This window comes from Pagrus major, chromosome 22 (assembly GCF_040436345.1).
Source record: "Pagrus major chromosome 22, Pma_NU_1.0".
Classification (NCBI taxonomy): domain Eukaryota; kingdom Metazoa; phylum Chordata; class Actinopteri; order Spariformes; family Sparidae; genus Pagrus; species Pagrus major.
Window position 1 is genome coordinate 9,088,450 of NC_133236.1, and position 15,433 is coordinate 9,103,882.

Consider the following 15,433-nt stretch of genomic DNA (forward strand, 5'->3'; position numbering starts at 1 on the left):
ATATTCCAGACACCAAAAGTGTATTATCACAGACTAAAGAACAGACGAACTCATCTGAAGACATCACTTTTGATTCTGATCAGATTTTATCATTAACTGACATTTAATAGACCAAACAAAACACAATCGGGACATTAATCAATGATATAAATAATCTTTAGCTGCAGCTCTAGAGGAGAGTTTCTGTTCAGCTTCAGTTTTTCAATACAAAAGCTTTTATTTTTGATTTAGATTTTTTTGTTCATTGAAGCGAGACTCACGTGTGTTCAGTCAGATGAACACACCAGTGCTGCCTGTTTGACTCCAACAAAGTTTAACTTCACTGAGCTCTCTTCTGATTGACATATCTGCTGCTGGCGGGGTGAGATCATCTTACTTCAAACATGGTTTGAAGTTTGACCTGAAACATGATTATAACTCTTGTCATGTTCTGTTCAGGTGGATTTTCGATTTTTTGATTTTTTTTTTTTACAGCGCAGTCAGTCGACTGGTGGAGCGTCAGTTTGGCTGCAGATGTTTTGATTGGCTCTGAGCGTCACAACACCTCAAACATCTGAGCTGCCTGAGGCGAGCCAGCGTGTTCACACGTCAGCTGACAGACAGAATAAATCACAGATCAGTTAAGACGCGAAGAAGAATTTTAATCATCTGCAGTATTTGATAAGTTGGAAAAATATGAAAAAAGGCGTCCTGATGCACACATGACTTCACATGTTGTGTGCTGTCAGACCCCTGGCATCTTGTGCACCCTAACATTTGTCACTTGATTGATTGATTGATTAACTGATCAACTGATTCACCTAAAAAAAATCTTAAGGAAACCATGAATGAGATGTTCCAGGTGCAGATTTCTCTACTTTGACTCTAGTTTGATTTGATTTGTTAAAAAGACATTTTTTTGTTTTTGTTCATGTGTAACTATAGTAACCAAAAAGTCCTTATTGAACATTCATATTTATTGGTCACCATTATTGATTATTATCATTGTTTCAGTAAACAGTGAAAAAATGCCGCTCTTTGGGTCTAGTTTGTGTGAGGTTGATGTGGAATATTTTTGCAGTCAGATCATCTCCATGGTGACTGGTCTGTAGGAATGTGTGTGTGTATGTGTGTGGGTGGGGTTGGGGGGGATGTGGTGTTGATCGGTTGTCATGAGAGTCTCTTGCCGTCATTCCTGTGTATGACGTGAAGGCTGTTGTTTTCCTGACCAGGGCTCATCGAGGTTGTTGGTTCTCTAAATCTTCAAAACTTTACATGTTCTGAAATCAACAAATGATACAAATATTTTTTTCACGACAGCTGCGTTCCCAACTTTTCTTTGACATGAAATGAGGTAGATATTTTTAAAGGATTAAAGGAGCCCTATGCAGTTTTCTCGAGAACTACACGTTGTTTACAACATTAATGAGGTAATAATACAAGCTAAGAAGTATTTGTTTCTTTATTTCACAACTGATTAAACAAGCTGTTCTCAGAGGAAAATAAGGTCCCAGAACGCTGTTTGAAGCTGGAAAGGTGGCAGGGTCCGCCACATATATACAAAGTAAAACAGTATGAAATTGTGTTGTCCTTTAAGGTCAGTTTGTTTATTCTGATTAAAATTTCTTCCCCAAAACTACATAGTGCTCCTTTAACTTAGCGAGCAATTTAAGTGATATAGGAGGTATAAGATCATTTGAGAATTACCAAAATTGTCTCAGGGCAGTTAGAGCTTTACAGAAGCAGCACTTTAAAATCAGTTATAAAAAAAAGTCAAAGCCAGTGAAGCCGTAATATTGTATTCCTGAGCTGCTTTTGCTTGATTGTCAAAGCAGTTTGTAAACTCTGTTTGTGCTATAAGTGAGTAAGTGCTATATAAATAAAGTTTATTATTATGAGGCCAGTGGTAGACAGGAACAAGCACTCAACAGTCAAGCCAAACACAAGGAGGCCTCGTCTAAGGTGCATTAAAACGGAGCAATCAAATAAATAAGCAACACATATTTCACCCTGCAGCTTTAACATGTAAGATTCCTGTATATTGATAATGTATTGATGATGTTTAAAATGTAACATCTATATTATATTTGTATTTGTGTTTGGACAGAACTACGGTGTGGAGTCAGACAACCTGAAGACTCTGGTGGGGAAGATGAGAGCGGCACACCACAGCCTGAACAGCGCCGTGTCTCAGCGCAGGAAGAACCCTGCCTACCACAGCAAAATCTCCCATCAGCCCTCCAATGAATTCCTGACTGCCGTGGTCGAGCTTATCGGAGCCGCCAAGAGTCTGCTGGCCTGGCTCGACAGGTAGACGCATTCAATTCATAGATATCATTTATACATACAAACTATAAACTCTACCTTTCATACACACATCATATTTAAAGCAATCTATAATGTGTTTTTGCATTGTGAATACAATTCCAGTTTTAATTAATGTGTCAATCAGGGGGACAAACATGATGATGCAGGTTAAAACACACAAGTTCAACCCTCATGGCAGCCCACTCACTCTAATCTCCTGTTTAGATCATATGAACTGGTGAATTTAATATATTTCCATTTTGATTATATGAACATTTAAAGCCACTGGAGTAATGTGTCAGCTCCCACAAGTCTACATATTGTTTCTTTAGTAGCTGAATTATTTTGTGAACGTTCACTTTCTCGCCAACAGCTGAGATGTTCAGATTGATTGTGCACAATAAAACTACAGCAAGTAGCTCGTTAGCTTAGTGTAGCACAAAGACTGGAAAAGGAGAAAAACAGCTAGCCGGGCTCTGTCCAAAGGTAATGAAATCCATTTACCTCTGAATCTCACTGATTAACATCTTATATCTCATTTGTTAAAAGATGTACATAAACTACATTTTAAGAACTATTTGTGGTTTTAAACTAAGCTAGAATGAGAGACTTATCAATCTACTTATCTAACTCTCTATCTTGTATTTAGGTATTTTATGTATTTGCACAAATAACAAAATACACAAAAAACATAATGCATTAAAGGAGCAAAAAGGATTTTGCTTGTAAGATTTACAAAACCCCAAAAAGGGCCATAAAGACAACTTGCCAAAAAGGGAAGAAAATTTAAATGTGTTAATGAAAAACTCTTGACGAGTTCAGTATCTATAGAAAACACCAGATTTGTGTGATGTGAAGCCAATGAGAGTTTTATGGTCCAGTAGGTGTGTAAGAGGAAAACAAAACGGTGGTAAAAAGCAGCCTGTCACACACTCTCACCGTCTCACACTCACAGTTATTAGCACCGATCCTCATTAACATGTGTGCTGTCTGTCTACTGTTCGACTCGTTCAGCTTTTTCTTAGCTTGTATCAGCTTGAACAACATTCCTGCTCGCTGCAGCTGTTAAACACTGACAAGTCACTGCACCGACGCTCATAACGCACCTGACATCTGTCGTGTGTCAGATCACTCAAACGCTCCTCGAGCTGAGGTTCGTTTCATTGAATCTGAATCTAATGTCGTCCTCCAAATCATCTAGAATCTAGTCAATCGCTAGAACAAAAACTTCAGGTCCAATTGAGATCTACATTTTGGAGGCCGCAACTGTAAAAAGACATAAGCAGCGGAAGATAATGAGAGATGCTGAAATAAAATGGTGATTGAAATGTATCTCTGAATCAGAACTATTAAGCTGAAAAAGCTAAAAAAAAAAAAAAAAAGGGATATGACTCCTGAAACTGAAACTTTTAACCAAAAGACTCCTTGTGCTTTGGCTGAGCAACCAGTTTGTTAGAATAAATGTTTAGCAGTGTACATTTCTCCAAACCACAGACATGTTGAAACTTTACATTTCCTTCGGTTCTCTTTTCAATCTTATATTTTGAGAACGCTGTGCTTAAGCTCTGGTTAGGTTAAGCACAAAAATCACTTGATTAGAGTAAGGAAAAGGTCATGTTTTTTCGCCACAAATATGGCTGGAAAATGTCAAACGTTTAGTTAAAAATATTCAATGGTTTCACACTTACACTCCGATTTGGCAGACGTCCTGTCAAAAATATCAGTTTCGTTGCCACAAACCATCTGAAAAAATGTCCTGATGTCTCCTTAAAAACTATTTAGTGGTTTCACACCAATAGATGTTGAAATGCTGTCTCCAACAGTGGTCCCTTGTTTGGCAGCCGTCTCATCAAAAATATCCAGTTTTGCTCCCACAAACCAGCTGGAAAATGTCCCGTCATCTCGTTACAGATATTCATTAGTTTAAAGCTTACAAATGTTGAAATGCTGTGTCCAACAGTGGTCTCTGGCAGCTATTTCTTAAAAAATATTGGTATATGTTTTTTTTACCAAAAACTGGCAGGAAAATATCCTGATGTCTTAATGCTTAATGAGGTTTAATGCCTGCACATTTTGAAAAGCTGTCTCAAACAGCTCACATGTCCAGTTTCGTAGCCACAAACTGTCCGGGAAATGTCTTGTTGAAAATATTCAGTAGTTTCATGCTTACAAATACTGAACCGCTGTCGTGAACACAAGTCTGTCAGCTATCTTGTCAAAAATACGCATGTAGTTTTATAACAACAAACTGGCAGGAAAATGAACTGACATCTTCTTAAAAATATCCAGAGGTTTCACGCTGACAAATGATATCATGTAATTTGAATGTGATGTTATTATCATCAGAACTGCTAAGTTTGAATGCCGCGAATCTGGCTGTTTTGTTCCGACCCTTCAAACTACTGACAGGACCAGCAGGGTTCATGGTTTTAATCCAGGTCATCACACTGTAATTGCATCTATATTTTGTCTCTTTGCAGGACTCCTCTGACGAGCGCCAACGACTTCACCTCCACCAAGAGCAAAATCATCCAGCTGTGTCTGGAGCTCACTTCTACTGTCCAGAAGGTTAGTGAGGCTCAAACATCCCTGTGGTGGTGTTGATGGTGTTCAGGATGTTTCTGCTTGATTTCATGAGATTCATTGTTTAGAAACATCATCTCTGATGCTGAAAGAGATGAATCAGATGTTTTGTGTGTTGAAGGGACATCAGAGAAGGGAAGCAGGTCATGAACTGTCATGTTGTGACCCTCTGGGACTGTTTATTTTCAGGCTTTGATGTAGATGATGATAATGAAACAGATAACTCCTGTTTACATGTACAAAGTCCTTCTGATGATGAATCTGTTTCAGATATGAGTTTTACCAAAACAAGCAAAAACAGGAGGCAGTTATTACATTTTAACTTGTTAATCCTTTGATTTTGTCCTTGACTTAAATTTTAAAACATTTCTTGTGCATTATTTTATACACGTTTCCTAAAATTCAGCCTCAAATATTTGTTATCTTTGGAAAAAAGAGTTTAAATTAAAGCACGAGATACTCAGTTGAGACAAAAGCAATGTTTATGTTTTAAACTTACAAAAGTAGCTGAGTCTGAGCTAAAAAACATTTTCCACAAATGCAAATATAGGAAAGGACTAAAGGTGAAGTAGGAGGTAGTATTTGGTCATTTTTCTGATGAGGACGGGCTGAACATATTTGCTTATTCATATATTCTGGAATATGGGAGCAGAAATAGGTGCAAACATTTCAGGATAAATGTGGTAATTTTTACAAAAATGTTAGATACACATCCAACATTTGTATTTGTTTGTATGCCTTACTATTTGTTTGTCAAAAATCATTTGTCGATCTTCAGGCGTTCACTTGTGTTTCTTGTTGCAGCTTCTTGTCTGTTCAGGTTGACCTGTTGTTGACTATTGAGCTGTCAAACATGATGTGTCAGCCAGCAAACACTCATCACGCAAAATACCCTGAATTATAGCAGTGTTAAGAGCCAACCTTCTCTTTTTACAGCAGGTGAACCCTTGTCTGAACATGGCAGTAAACAGTTTTTATGAGAGCTTACATTTACTGGAAAGGTGTGATTGGTCTACTTGGTTTAAAATGCTGTTTTGAATTTTTATTAAACTCTTGAAAAAAGGCAGATGCTTACAACAGCGATATAAACAGGTGAAATGTGGAAAGTCGTTTTTAGGATTGAAGTTGTGCAGTTGGTTGTGTATTGCAGTGCGTCGCCTCCCATCATGTGAGTGCAGCGCTGAGGCGTCGCCCCGCCGCGCTGTCATGCAATCATCCTGTCAGCCTGTTTGCAGGGAGCTGTTATTTCTCCGACCACAGGAGGAATCCTCTCAGTGTCTCTGGGAGGCGTTTGCGGTCGCTCCCTCTGGTTTCACTCTCCTGAAGGCTGTCATTTCTCAAATATTTGTTTTCCCGCTGATTCCCATCCCGTTTCTGTTTACCACAGTCACACAGACAGGCTTGTGAAAAGGAAAACTGTCATTTCATGTGATGGGTTCAAAATTCTTTGAATTTTAACTTGAACTTGAATTATTTTTAAAAAGAAGTAAAATATGTTTTTGTTTCTGGAGTGTGTCTGAATATTGAATGTTAGTTTTGACAATATAAACTCTGGTGTTCCCACCATTCCCTTTACATTCTACTGAAACCTACAGTTTTTACAGTTTGTGCCTCTAATGTAGGCTATCAGAACCATCTGGGTTATGAAATAGTGAAGAAGCTCTCCACAGATTGTACTCATGAAGTACAGTTTACTGTCAGGAGGAGTAATACTCAGCTTGTGACAACAGTTGTTTATTGTCTTCTGTGGCTCTGCAGGGAGCTTTCAAAAGTTCAAAAAATATCATAAACCAAGCTGGGACATGACACTTCTGTCAGCCATCTTCTTTTGAGTAACAACTTGGGAAGCAAGTTAAAAATGTTTTTCTATCACGCAGCGGATGGGATTTAATTTATTCAGCTGGTAAGAAGTGTCTGAGGAGTGTTGTTAAATGACTTGAATATAATGATTATACACAAGAGGCAAAAACTGGAGCCACAGCCACATAAGATCCGATAAAAGCATTCTGATGTTATAGTTTCAGTTAACTTTAGTTTATTTGCAAGAAAAGTTAGCCAAAAAGTGAATAAAAGTAAAATACAGGTGCAGATGAGGTAGAAAACCATTATCTGAACAAACTTCACCTCAGATAAATGGACAAAAAAACAAAAAACAAACAAACGTGTATTTATATGAATTAAAAATAGCAATACAAAATAACACATGCATAATTTACATGCATTTTTCTGAGCACCAGCGTCGTTTTTTAATTGTTCCCAATGAGGAGCAAGCGTCTGTAGCAGCAGGTGGCTGCTCAGAGAAAAGGCGCAGCGCCCAGCGTCTTTTTTCTTTGTCCTGGCCGAGGTGATAATATTGACCGTATTTTTGTCTCCTATGGATCATGTCATGCACCCACATCCCCCTTTGCTCTGACGTCCCGATTTCAATTAAAAAAACAAACAGATGGTAAACCACAAAGGGGCAGTGTCGATCATACAGCGGCAGCTGTCAAGATACAAGACACACAGAGGGACAAGGCGCACATTCGCTTCATCCCAACACTCCTGAGCGTACAGCCAGCGCTTTTCTGCCCAAAAAATGCCTAATCACATTAAATAATCACATTATGTTTTGTTTAGAGCTGCAACTAACGATTATTTTCATTATCGATTAACCTGCAGATTCCCAGAAATATCACTGAGGACATGACCACTTCTGTCACCTTGATCTGCATTTATAAACATTTCACTTTGACTCAAATTTGAAGTAATGTTCTGTTAGTTTGAACTGTGTTTGACTGTACAGTAAGGAGTAAAACACTTGAATCATGTGACTTTCTGTTCCTTATTTATGAGGATAACTTGAGTCTTATCATCGTTTTTGGATATCTTCCTGTCTCTCTCAGAAATAAAAACAAAATCAGAGGAAAGATCTAGAAATAAATCACATCACACTCAGTTAACTGTTTTATTCTTCATCTGTCTGAACTGAAACTGGAGTTTTGAAATAGAGTCCTCTTATTTCACAGGCTTATGTTGATGAAAATCCAGATGTTTGTGAGTTTTTTGCAGTCAGTCAGTCTGTCTGTCTTTCTGTCTGTTTAATTGCAGGACTGCACTGTTTATGAGATTGAAGAGAAGATTCTTGAAGTGGTGAGTATCGTTTCTCCTTTTTCCTCTGGTTTGGATGTTTGGAGATGCTAATCGGAAACACACATGCACACAAACACACACAGATAGACACACAGACACAGAGTCGGTGGAACACATATTTCCTTTTCCTGTCTTCTGCTGAGTGTCCTGTGTCCCGTGGTTGTGTGTGTGTGAACCTTCAGGTTTGTTTTTTCAGCTCAGGACCGTCCACTTCCTGTCTTAGATAACACTTCCTGTTGGTTGTCCTGTTGTTCTCAGCATACTGAATCAGCTGATGTTAAATCACTTTCCCTCAGATTTTGATGCAACCTCATGACCTCAGACTCAAGTTTTAGTTTAGTCGCATAAATCAAACACTTGAATCAGTGAAAATACATCCTGGTCTTCTTGTTACTCTTCAGCAGCAGCATAACAGGCTGATAAGTCAGACAGTTTCCTTAAAAATGATGTATACTTTAATTAATTATGAAATTCCTTTGACTGTTAAAGAAAGTGAGAGAAAAAAAATCCTGGATCCGTCCCTTTATCTGGATCCACACCAAATGTTAATGGGGTCTGTTCTGGGCCGAGACACATCCTCCATCTGAGTTTAGTGGATATCCCTTTCGTAGTTTTTGTGTAATCCTGCTGACAAACCAACCAACAAACAAATGGACAACAAAACGTCCTTGGTGGTGTTGATTACTCATCTTTTTTTCTTTTAATATTTAATTTGATTTCACTATACTGTCAGAATCTTCTTCTGTAATTTGTCTTGTGTGTCAAGACATTCACTACTTCACATAAATAACAAAACACATTTACCCAAACAATAAAACCAATATTGCAACATATATTACATCAGACATTACATACAATATGCAGAGTGATGGTAACCATTTCAACTAAACTTTGTCAAATTCCCAGATATTTCTGGTGTCAATCTCTTTCCTGTAGTTTTTCATACTCTTTCTCACTTCTGACAGCACCGTGGGTGTCTTAGTTCTGTTCCTCAGTGAAAGGCATCAGTTCAGTTTGTTTGTCCAGGTGACCAAAAGGGAAACACTACAAAGACAGATAAAGTAGCAGGAACCTTGAGAACAAAAAAGCTGTGACAGCCATGAAGTTTTGTCTGAATACAGTCATGTAAAAAAAAACAGAAAAGACACCAGAAATTAGCATAAAAATGACCAAAATTTGCTAATCAAAAGACAAAGAAGGGATTAACTCTCCTGAGCAGCATGCTTTTCTGGTTAATTTGTAATTTCCTGTTGGTTTCTGTTTTCCTGAGCACCTCCCAGCCTCCCTTGAGCTCAGACCTCCTGCTGAGCATCAGTGTCTCGTCAGTATTATTATATGAGGCTGTGTTCGGTTTGTGTTGAGGATCCTCCTCCTGTCTGTTGTTCAACAAACACTACAGTGCTGCAGCATTTAGAGAGTTTATGATGTGATCTGCTCTGATTTCTGAGGACTTCATCAGGCTATTTCTGCCTTTTCCCTTCAACACAGAGAGGTTAGAGGTCAGGGACAGGCAGCTTTACTGCTGCACAGCAGGTAGTTCTTCAGCATTTACAGTCATGAGAAGGGAGGCTGGTGTGAGACCACCGTGCTGCCAATGACTTCCTCTCCTTAAATCTTCCAGAGGTTTTCTGATTTCAGCTTATAAAGTTTGAAATTTATTTTTGTCTTTTGAAAACGGTTTTCTCTGACCCTGTGAAACTTGTTTAGTGGAGTAATGTGCAGAATTTCGGTCCAAAAAGAAAAGATTTGACCCAAACGATACAATGTAGCAATCATTATTGTTAAATCTGCAGATCATTTTTTAATAATCTTTTATATGTCACATTTTAGAAGTTAATTAATGGCATTTAATGGCATATTTATTAATTAATAAGGCAATTTCTGTCTTTCTTTTTTCTTATTTTGGCAGTTCCAGTCCTCCATACAAGAAAAGTAGCACATTTTCCATTTTGAGAACCTGGAACCATCAAATATATATTTTTGCTTGAATGGCCAAAATGATCTGAGTTATTTTCTGTTAATCAACTAAATGATCAAAAGACTAATTGTTTCAGGTCTATATGTAACTTGAGAGCTTTGGGAATCAAACTGTTGACATTGAGCTGTTTTTCTGTATCCTTGTGTGTGTTTCAGTCCCGAGCTCTGAACGGCGTCTGCGAGAACACTGTGCAGGCGACCTCTGACCCCTCAAAGAGTGAGCTGGCCTGTCTGGAGGAGGTGCACATCACTAACGTCAAGCCTGGGGAGGGACTGGTGAGCTGAGAAAATACAGTAAAATGGAGTATATATACATAGTCGAGACATCATTATTTACATTCAGAGCGTATCAGCAGGACATCACCGTCACATATAAGTGCCGAGTACAGTAAAAAGAAAACCCAGAATTTAACCCGACTTCCCCTGAGAAACACTAACTGATATTTTGGTGCTGCACCATGAACCACAATCAGCACCGAAGCCAAAACAGAAACAGATGGTGGTCTAGAAAGAAAAACCACTGCAGCGAGGCATTATAGAGAAACCACGTCAGGTTATTTATAAAGGAGAGTCATATATACGTTCTTAAACACTGAGTCCTTTAAATATGTTTGACCTTTCAGGGTATTTACATCAAATCCACCTACGACGGGCTTCACGTCATCACAGGGACAACAGAGAATGTGAGTGTGCTGATTGAAAAGCTGTTTGCAGACACTTTGAGAGCATCAGATGGACTCTCAGGTTGTGTGTTGACGCTCCAGACTATGTTGTGTCTAGTTTGAACAATTTAGCTTTCTAACGAGAGTAAAACACTTATTCTGCTCTTCAGTCTCCTGCAGATAAAACCCAGAGGATTCACGCTGGAGATGAAGTCGTTCAAGTCAACAAGCAGACAGTGGTGAGTCAGAAGTCTTTAAAGAAAAAGTTCCACATTTTGGGAAATATGCTTATCGGCTTTCTTGCAGTTGTTCAAAAAGAGGATCAATACCACTCTCCGGTTTGTATGCTAAATATGAAGCTAGAGGTGTTAGCTCAGCATTGCATAAAGACTGAAAAGATAAGGAAACAGCTAGCCTGGCAGCACAAAGCAAAAAAACCAAACCTCTGATTTCAAACAGTTTCTAAATAAAACAGGCTCAGTGATGTGCAGTGTAAACCCACTGTGACGTCACCCTCTGGTTTGTGGATTACCATTTTGAAGCCTCAAGTCTGGCATAACAGCTGTCTCCATCTTGGTTTTTTGGAGCCAGAGTGAGCAAATTTGGACGAGAGAGAGGATTCCCTGATTGGATCTGACTGACTGAATGAGACCTTAATTTACAAAATGAGCATCATTCTGTGTTGAAGAAAATACTTGAAACTAGAGATTGAGACCATAAACTCATCAGGAAATTGTTTACTGAGTCATAAATCAAGTGAGAAGTAGGGTCATTTTCTCACAAGCTTACATGCAATTGGACTTCTTTTTGAAACCAGTGGAGTCGCCCCCTGAAAATAGATGAAAATCACCTCAAGATTTGGCTTCACTTGTCATAAAATAATACTGTTAAGGGCAAAAACCATAGTTACATTTATTAGGAAACAAATGTTAAAGTTATGAAGTTTAAAGCGCCCTCTTCAGAGTTCTGGTCTGTGATTGGTCCAGGTGGGCTGGCAGTTGAAGCACCTGGTGGACAAGCTGAGGGCGGAGTCTGGAGGCGTCGTCCTGGTGGTGAAGAAGAGGCCGGCTGGAATATCCGGCGGTTTCGCAGCCGCTCCGCTGAAGAACCTGCGCTGGAGACCGCCGCGAGTACAGGTGAGCTGCCTTCCATCATCATGTCGGCACAACAGGTTCAAACATCAAACCTGCTGAAGTTTTTCTTCTTATCATTCTTAATAGAAGCCCCAGTATCAGCAGGTTGTCAGCCAACACTGAAGTTTCTTATGTAAAAGGCGGCACAAGATCAGATAATGCATAAAACAAATTGAAAAACAGATTACAGCAGTGAAAAGCATAAATAAGACAATTAAAATGGAGCATAAGACAATAAAACAAAAATTAAATAGTGCTCGTAGCACCATAAAACACAAAGAATTATCACATAACTGTGCAGATAACTTTGTCTCTATGGAGCTTTTTAGTGTCTGCCAGCTCATTGTTTTGGTTTTACAGTCCACAACTTTACTGTGTTGGTTTACTCGCAATGAAACCCTTGTCTTCAGCAGCAAAAGAGCCACATATTCCCCTAAGGAGTTGTTGGAGACCAAAAACGGAGATAATAATGGCTAACGAGGATAATATAATCTGGTTTATTGAAGAGTTTTGGAGTTTGATGCCGCTTTAAAAATCTCCTCCCAGAGTCTCAAACTGCAGGAGTAAAGATGAGAACAGTCCGACAGTCATTACTGCCACAGTGCCATTGAGCCAGACACAGAACCCCCTGTGTCAGCTCTAAGGTGTGACAGTGTGTGACTATATGAAAGTGAAGCAGACTGTCTCAGTATCTCTGCCTCAGAGTAAATAAATCGTTCCTCTGCTGGATTCTCCGTCTGTCATCGTAGCTTTTAAAGAAGCTGTTTCTGTTTGTGAGGAATCCGACCAGAAGACGCAGCAGCCGTCCGGTCTGCTGCTCCTCTGAGGTGTGTGCGGGAACAATGGATCTTTTCTTCCCTTTTCCTGGAAAACAAGAGGAGAGGAAACACTCCAAACATCAGGCTGGGTCGATGTCAGACATCTTTGGAACATGACTCATTCGTTACTGCAACAATGTGACAATTATGAATTCAGCGAGCCGCCTTCAGGGGTTTTGTGTTGACAGAGGTTCAGGATGTGTGTGTTTGGGGGAGATAGGCTTCAACCGGTCAATGCGTTCAGTCTTTAATCTCGGCTATCAAAACAGAAATGAAGTCTCACTGTGACTCCCACCATTCAGGTCAAAGGTCATCATGAGTCAACGCTAACGTCACCTGTACTTCTACTCTGTGCAGTCACCACCTTCCACTGTAAAGTACATAATGGTTTGGATGCAAAGAATTTTTTTTTTTACTTATTATAAGCAAGAAACACCTTTTATGAGAATAGTTTTTTTTTCACTTACTTTCAGCCTGGCATTTTTTCCAGTGAGTCCACGAATCATTTAAGATGTTTATCAAGCAAAAATGTTCCATGTTCTAGCGTCGCGAATATAAAGATTGACTGCTGATCAGACATAACAAACATTTTGAAGATGACACTTTGTGCTCTGGGAACATGTGTCAGCCATTTTTCACTATATTTGGACATAAATTAGATCAAATGACAAACCAGAAGATCAATTGATAATAAAAAAACAATAATTGCAGACCTATAAATGAAAGCATCTCATCACAGAAGTAATCAAAGTCACACGTGTTTTCAGCTGCATCTTTAAACTCCTCCAGACCTGTTTTTGCAACATATAGAGCAGGCTGAGTAAAGTTCCTGTGTTTATGGAAATTCAGAAGCTTCAGAGGTGAGGAAGGAAACAGAAGAGCTTCGTCTGCAGTTTCTCCTCTTGAGCTGACACATCTTGTTGTTTTATGATTAACACCATTACAGGAATCATTACCTCAGACTGAATGTTGTTAAAGCTCAACAGAAAGACAAATGAGAAGAAGTTTCAGCAGGGAAATGTGTAAAACAAACAAAACAGGTTATTCTCTTTCTCTTCTCTTCTCCTGTCCAGACCTCTCAGGGAGCTCCGGGTCTCTACAGAACTCGACAACCAGAAACCTCAGATGCTCCCGGGAAGAGAGGGAAGACATCCATATTGGATCTGCACGTCCCTCCTCCTCCCACAGCACCTTACGTACCACTGTGAGTACCTGCGTCTACACTGATGATCGTATTATAAAGTAAAACAAGTACTTCCTCTTTGGGTATGGAGAAGAAGTGCTTGGACATTAATTCTGACTTGTTTCATATTTGAGTTTTAATCCTCCTCTCCGTTCCCTTCTGCAGAGACGCGAACATGAACATGTCTCAAGGTGTGAAAATGAGGCCGAAGTCTCCGAACTCGTGTCTGGACGCTGAAACAAGGCGACGCCTCTCTGTTGCCGACGACAAAAGGGCATCAGTCAACTCCCCGCCTGAACCCAACCCATCAGTCCCTGTTCGCATGAGACAGCACTCCTCGAAACGATGTGAGTGACACAAACAAAGAAACCATCCAATTGCCTTTGCAACAGTGGCGGCAACAAAAGTACGACTTGAAGATGCTAGAGGGGAGGAAATTGTTTGTTTCCACTTTAAAGAAGCAAGTAAAAAAGTTTCATCTCCTCAGGAAAATTCCTTACTGTCGACATCTAAAGCTCAAAATGTTCCTCACAAATAAAAAAGTACAAGAACACACCCACACAGATGATATCTTTCTTTTTAAAGGATGTGGTCCAGTCTTACGGAATGAATATGATGCATTCATATAGACTGACGTCATTCTATTTCACTGGGTGGTTTTCTTCCAAGACTTTATACCTGATATGTTTAGAAAGAGACTTTTTGATCAGTAGAGTTTGCATGCCCTATGATGCTCTGAATCAGGACTTCTTAATCCTTTTAAGCTTGCTAACTTGTTTTTAGGGCCCTAAAACAAGTTAGCAAGCTTAAAAGGATTAAAAAGGAATGAGCGAAACAGAGAAGAGAAGTATGTTATCATGTGAATTTGAGTGTGTTGTCCTTTTGCATTTTATTCAAAAGAAAAATTGACCAAATCAAGAGCAAAGTGAGCATAAGGGAACATAAAAACGACATATTGTTGAGGTTTGAAGGGGGTTATGCGCTGCAGTATGTCTTGACCGAGAGCAGTGACTTCAAAAGTCACACAAACTGTTGTTTTTACACTTTTTTTTCGTACAGATTAAACAAACAAGATTTAACACATTCATTAGTGAGCTTTAGAAGTGCTGATGGGTGTATTTAGTTTCCTTTAGACAGAGCCAGGCTAACTGTTCTTATTTCATCTGACTGTCTGCAGGAAGGAAAATAAGTGTATTTCAAAATGTCGATATATTTCTTTGAATTTGTATGGAAAAAAAGCCTGAATTTCACCACAAAATGTCAGTAGTTGATGGTGATCAAGATAAAATATATCAAAATCTTCCTTGTGGCTACTGCAGTTGTTCAGATCAATGGGAGCAGATTAGATGAATACAAAGACAAGAATGAGTCATTATGTTTATCAAAATGCATATTATAACTCTTGTTCTGTGTGGATGTTTGCAGGTAAACCTCGACCCGTCTCCATGCCGGTGGAGGCGTTTTCAGGAGTATCCGACCCGTCCTCCAGGTCCGGAGCCCAGGGAAGGAAAGGTAATCTCCACCTGTCCGTCTGAAGCAGCCTTAGTTTAACAGTTATCAGTGGCCGCCGTCCCTCTGTCTCATTAACAGCTGCAGCAGGATGGGCTGCGTGCTTTGAATTTTTACCTCGACAATCATTAATCCTGAGAGCTGCAGCTG

General features: G+C 39.3%; 1 protein-coding gene across 1 annotated transcript in view; it reads left to right on the forward strand.

Annotated features, from left to right (window-relative positions):
- cnksr3 (cnksr family member 3) overlaps positions 1-15,433 on the forward strand; it is a 50,972-nt gene that overhangs the window by 20,056 nt on the left and 15,483 nt on the right. Inside the window, exons 3-12 of the mRNA XM_073492423.1 lie at positions 2,087-2,289; positions 4,767-4,854; positions 7,960-8,001; positions 10,135-10,254; positions 10,602-10,661; positions 10,811-10,879; positions 11,627-11,776; positions 13,665-13,795; positions 13,940-14,121; positions 15,200-15,286. Coding sequence (XP_073348524.1) covers positions 2,087-2,289; positions 4,767-4,854; positions 7,960-8,001; positions 10,135-10,254; positions 10,602-10,661; positions 10,811-10,879; positions 11,627-11,776; positions 13,665-13,795; positions 13,940-14,121; positions 15,200-15,286 — 1,132 coding nt within the window. The remainder of the gene's footprint in view (positions 1-2,086; positions 2,290-4,766; positions 4,855-7,959; positions 8,002-10,134; positions 10,255-10,601; positions 10,662-10,810; positions 10,880-11,626; positions 11,777-13,664; positions 13,796-13,939; positions 14,122-15,199; positions 15,287-15,433) is intronic.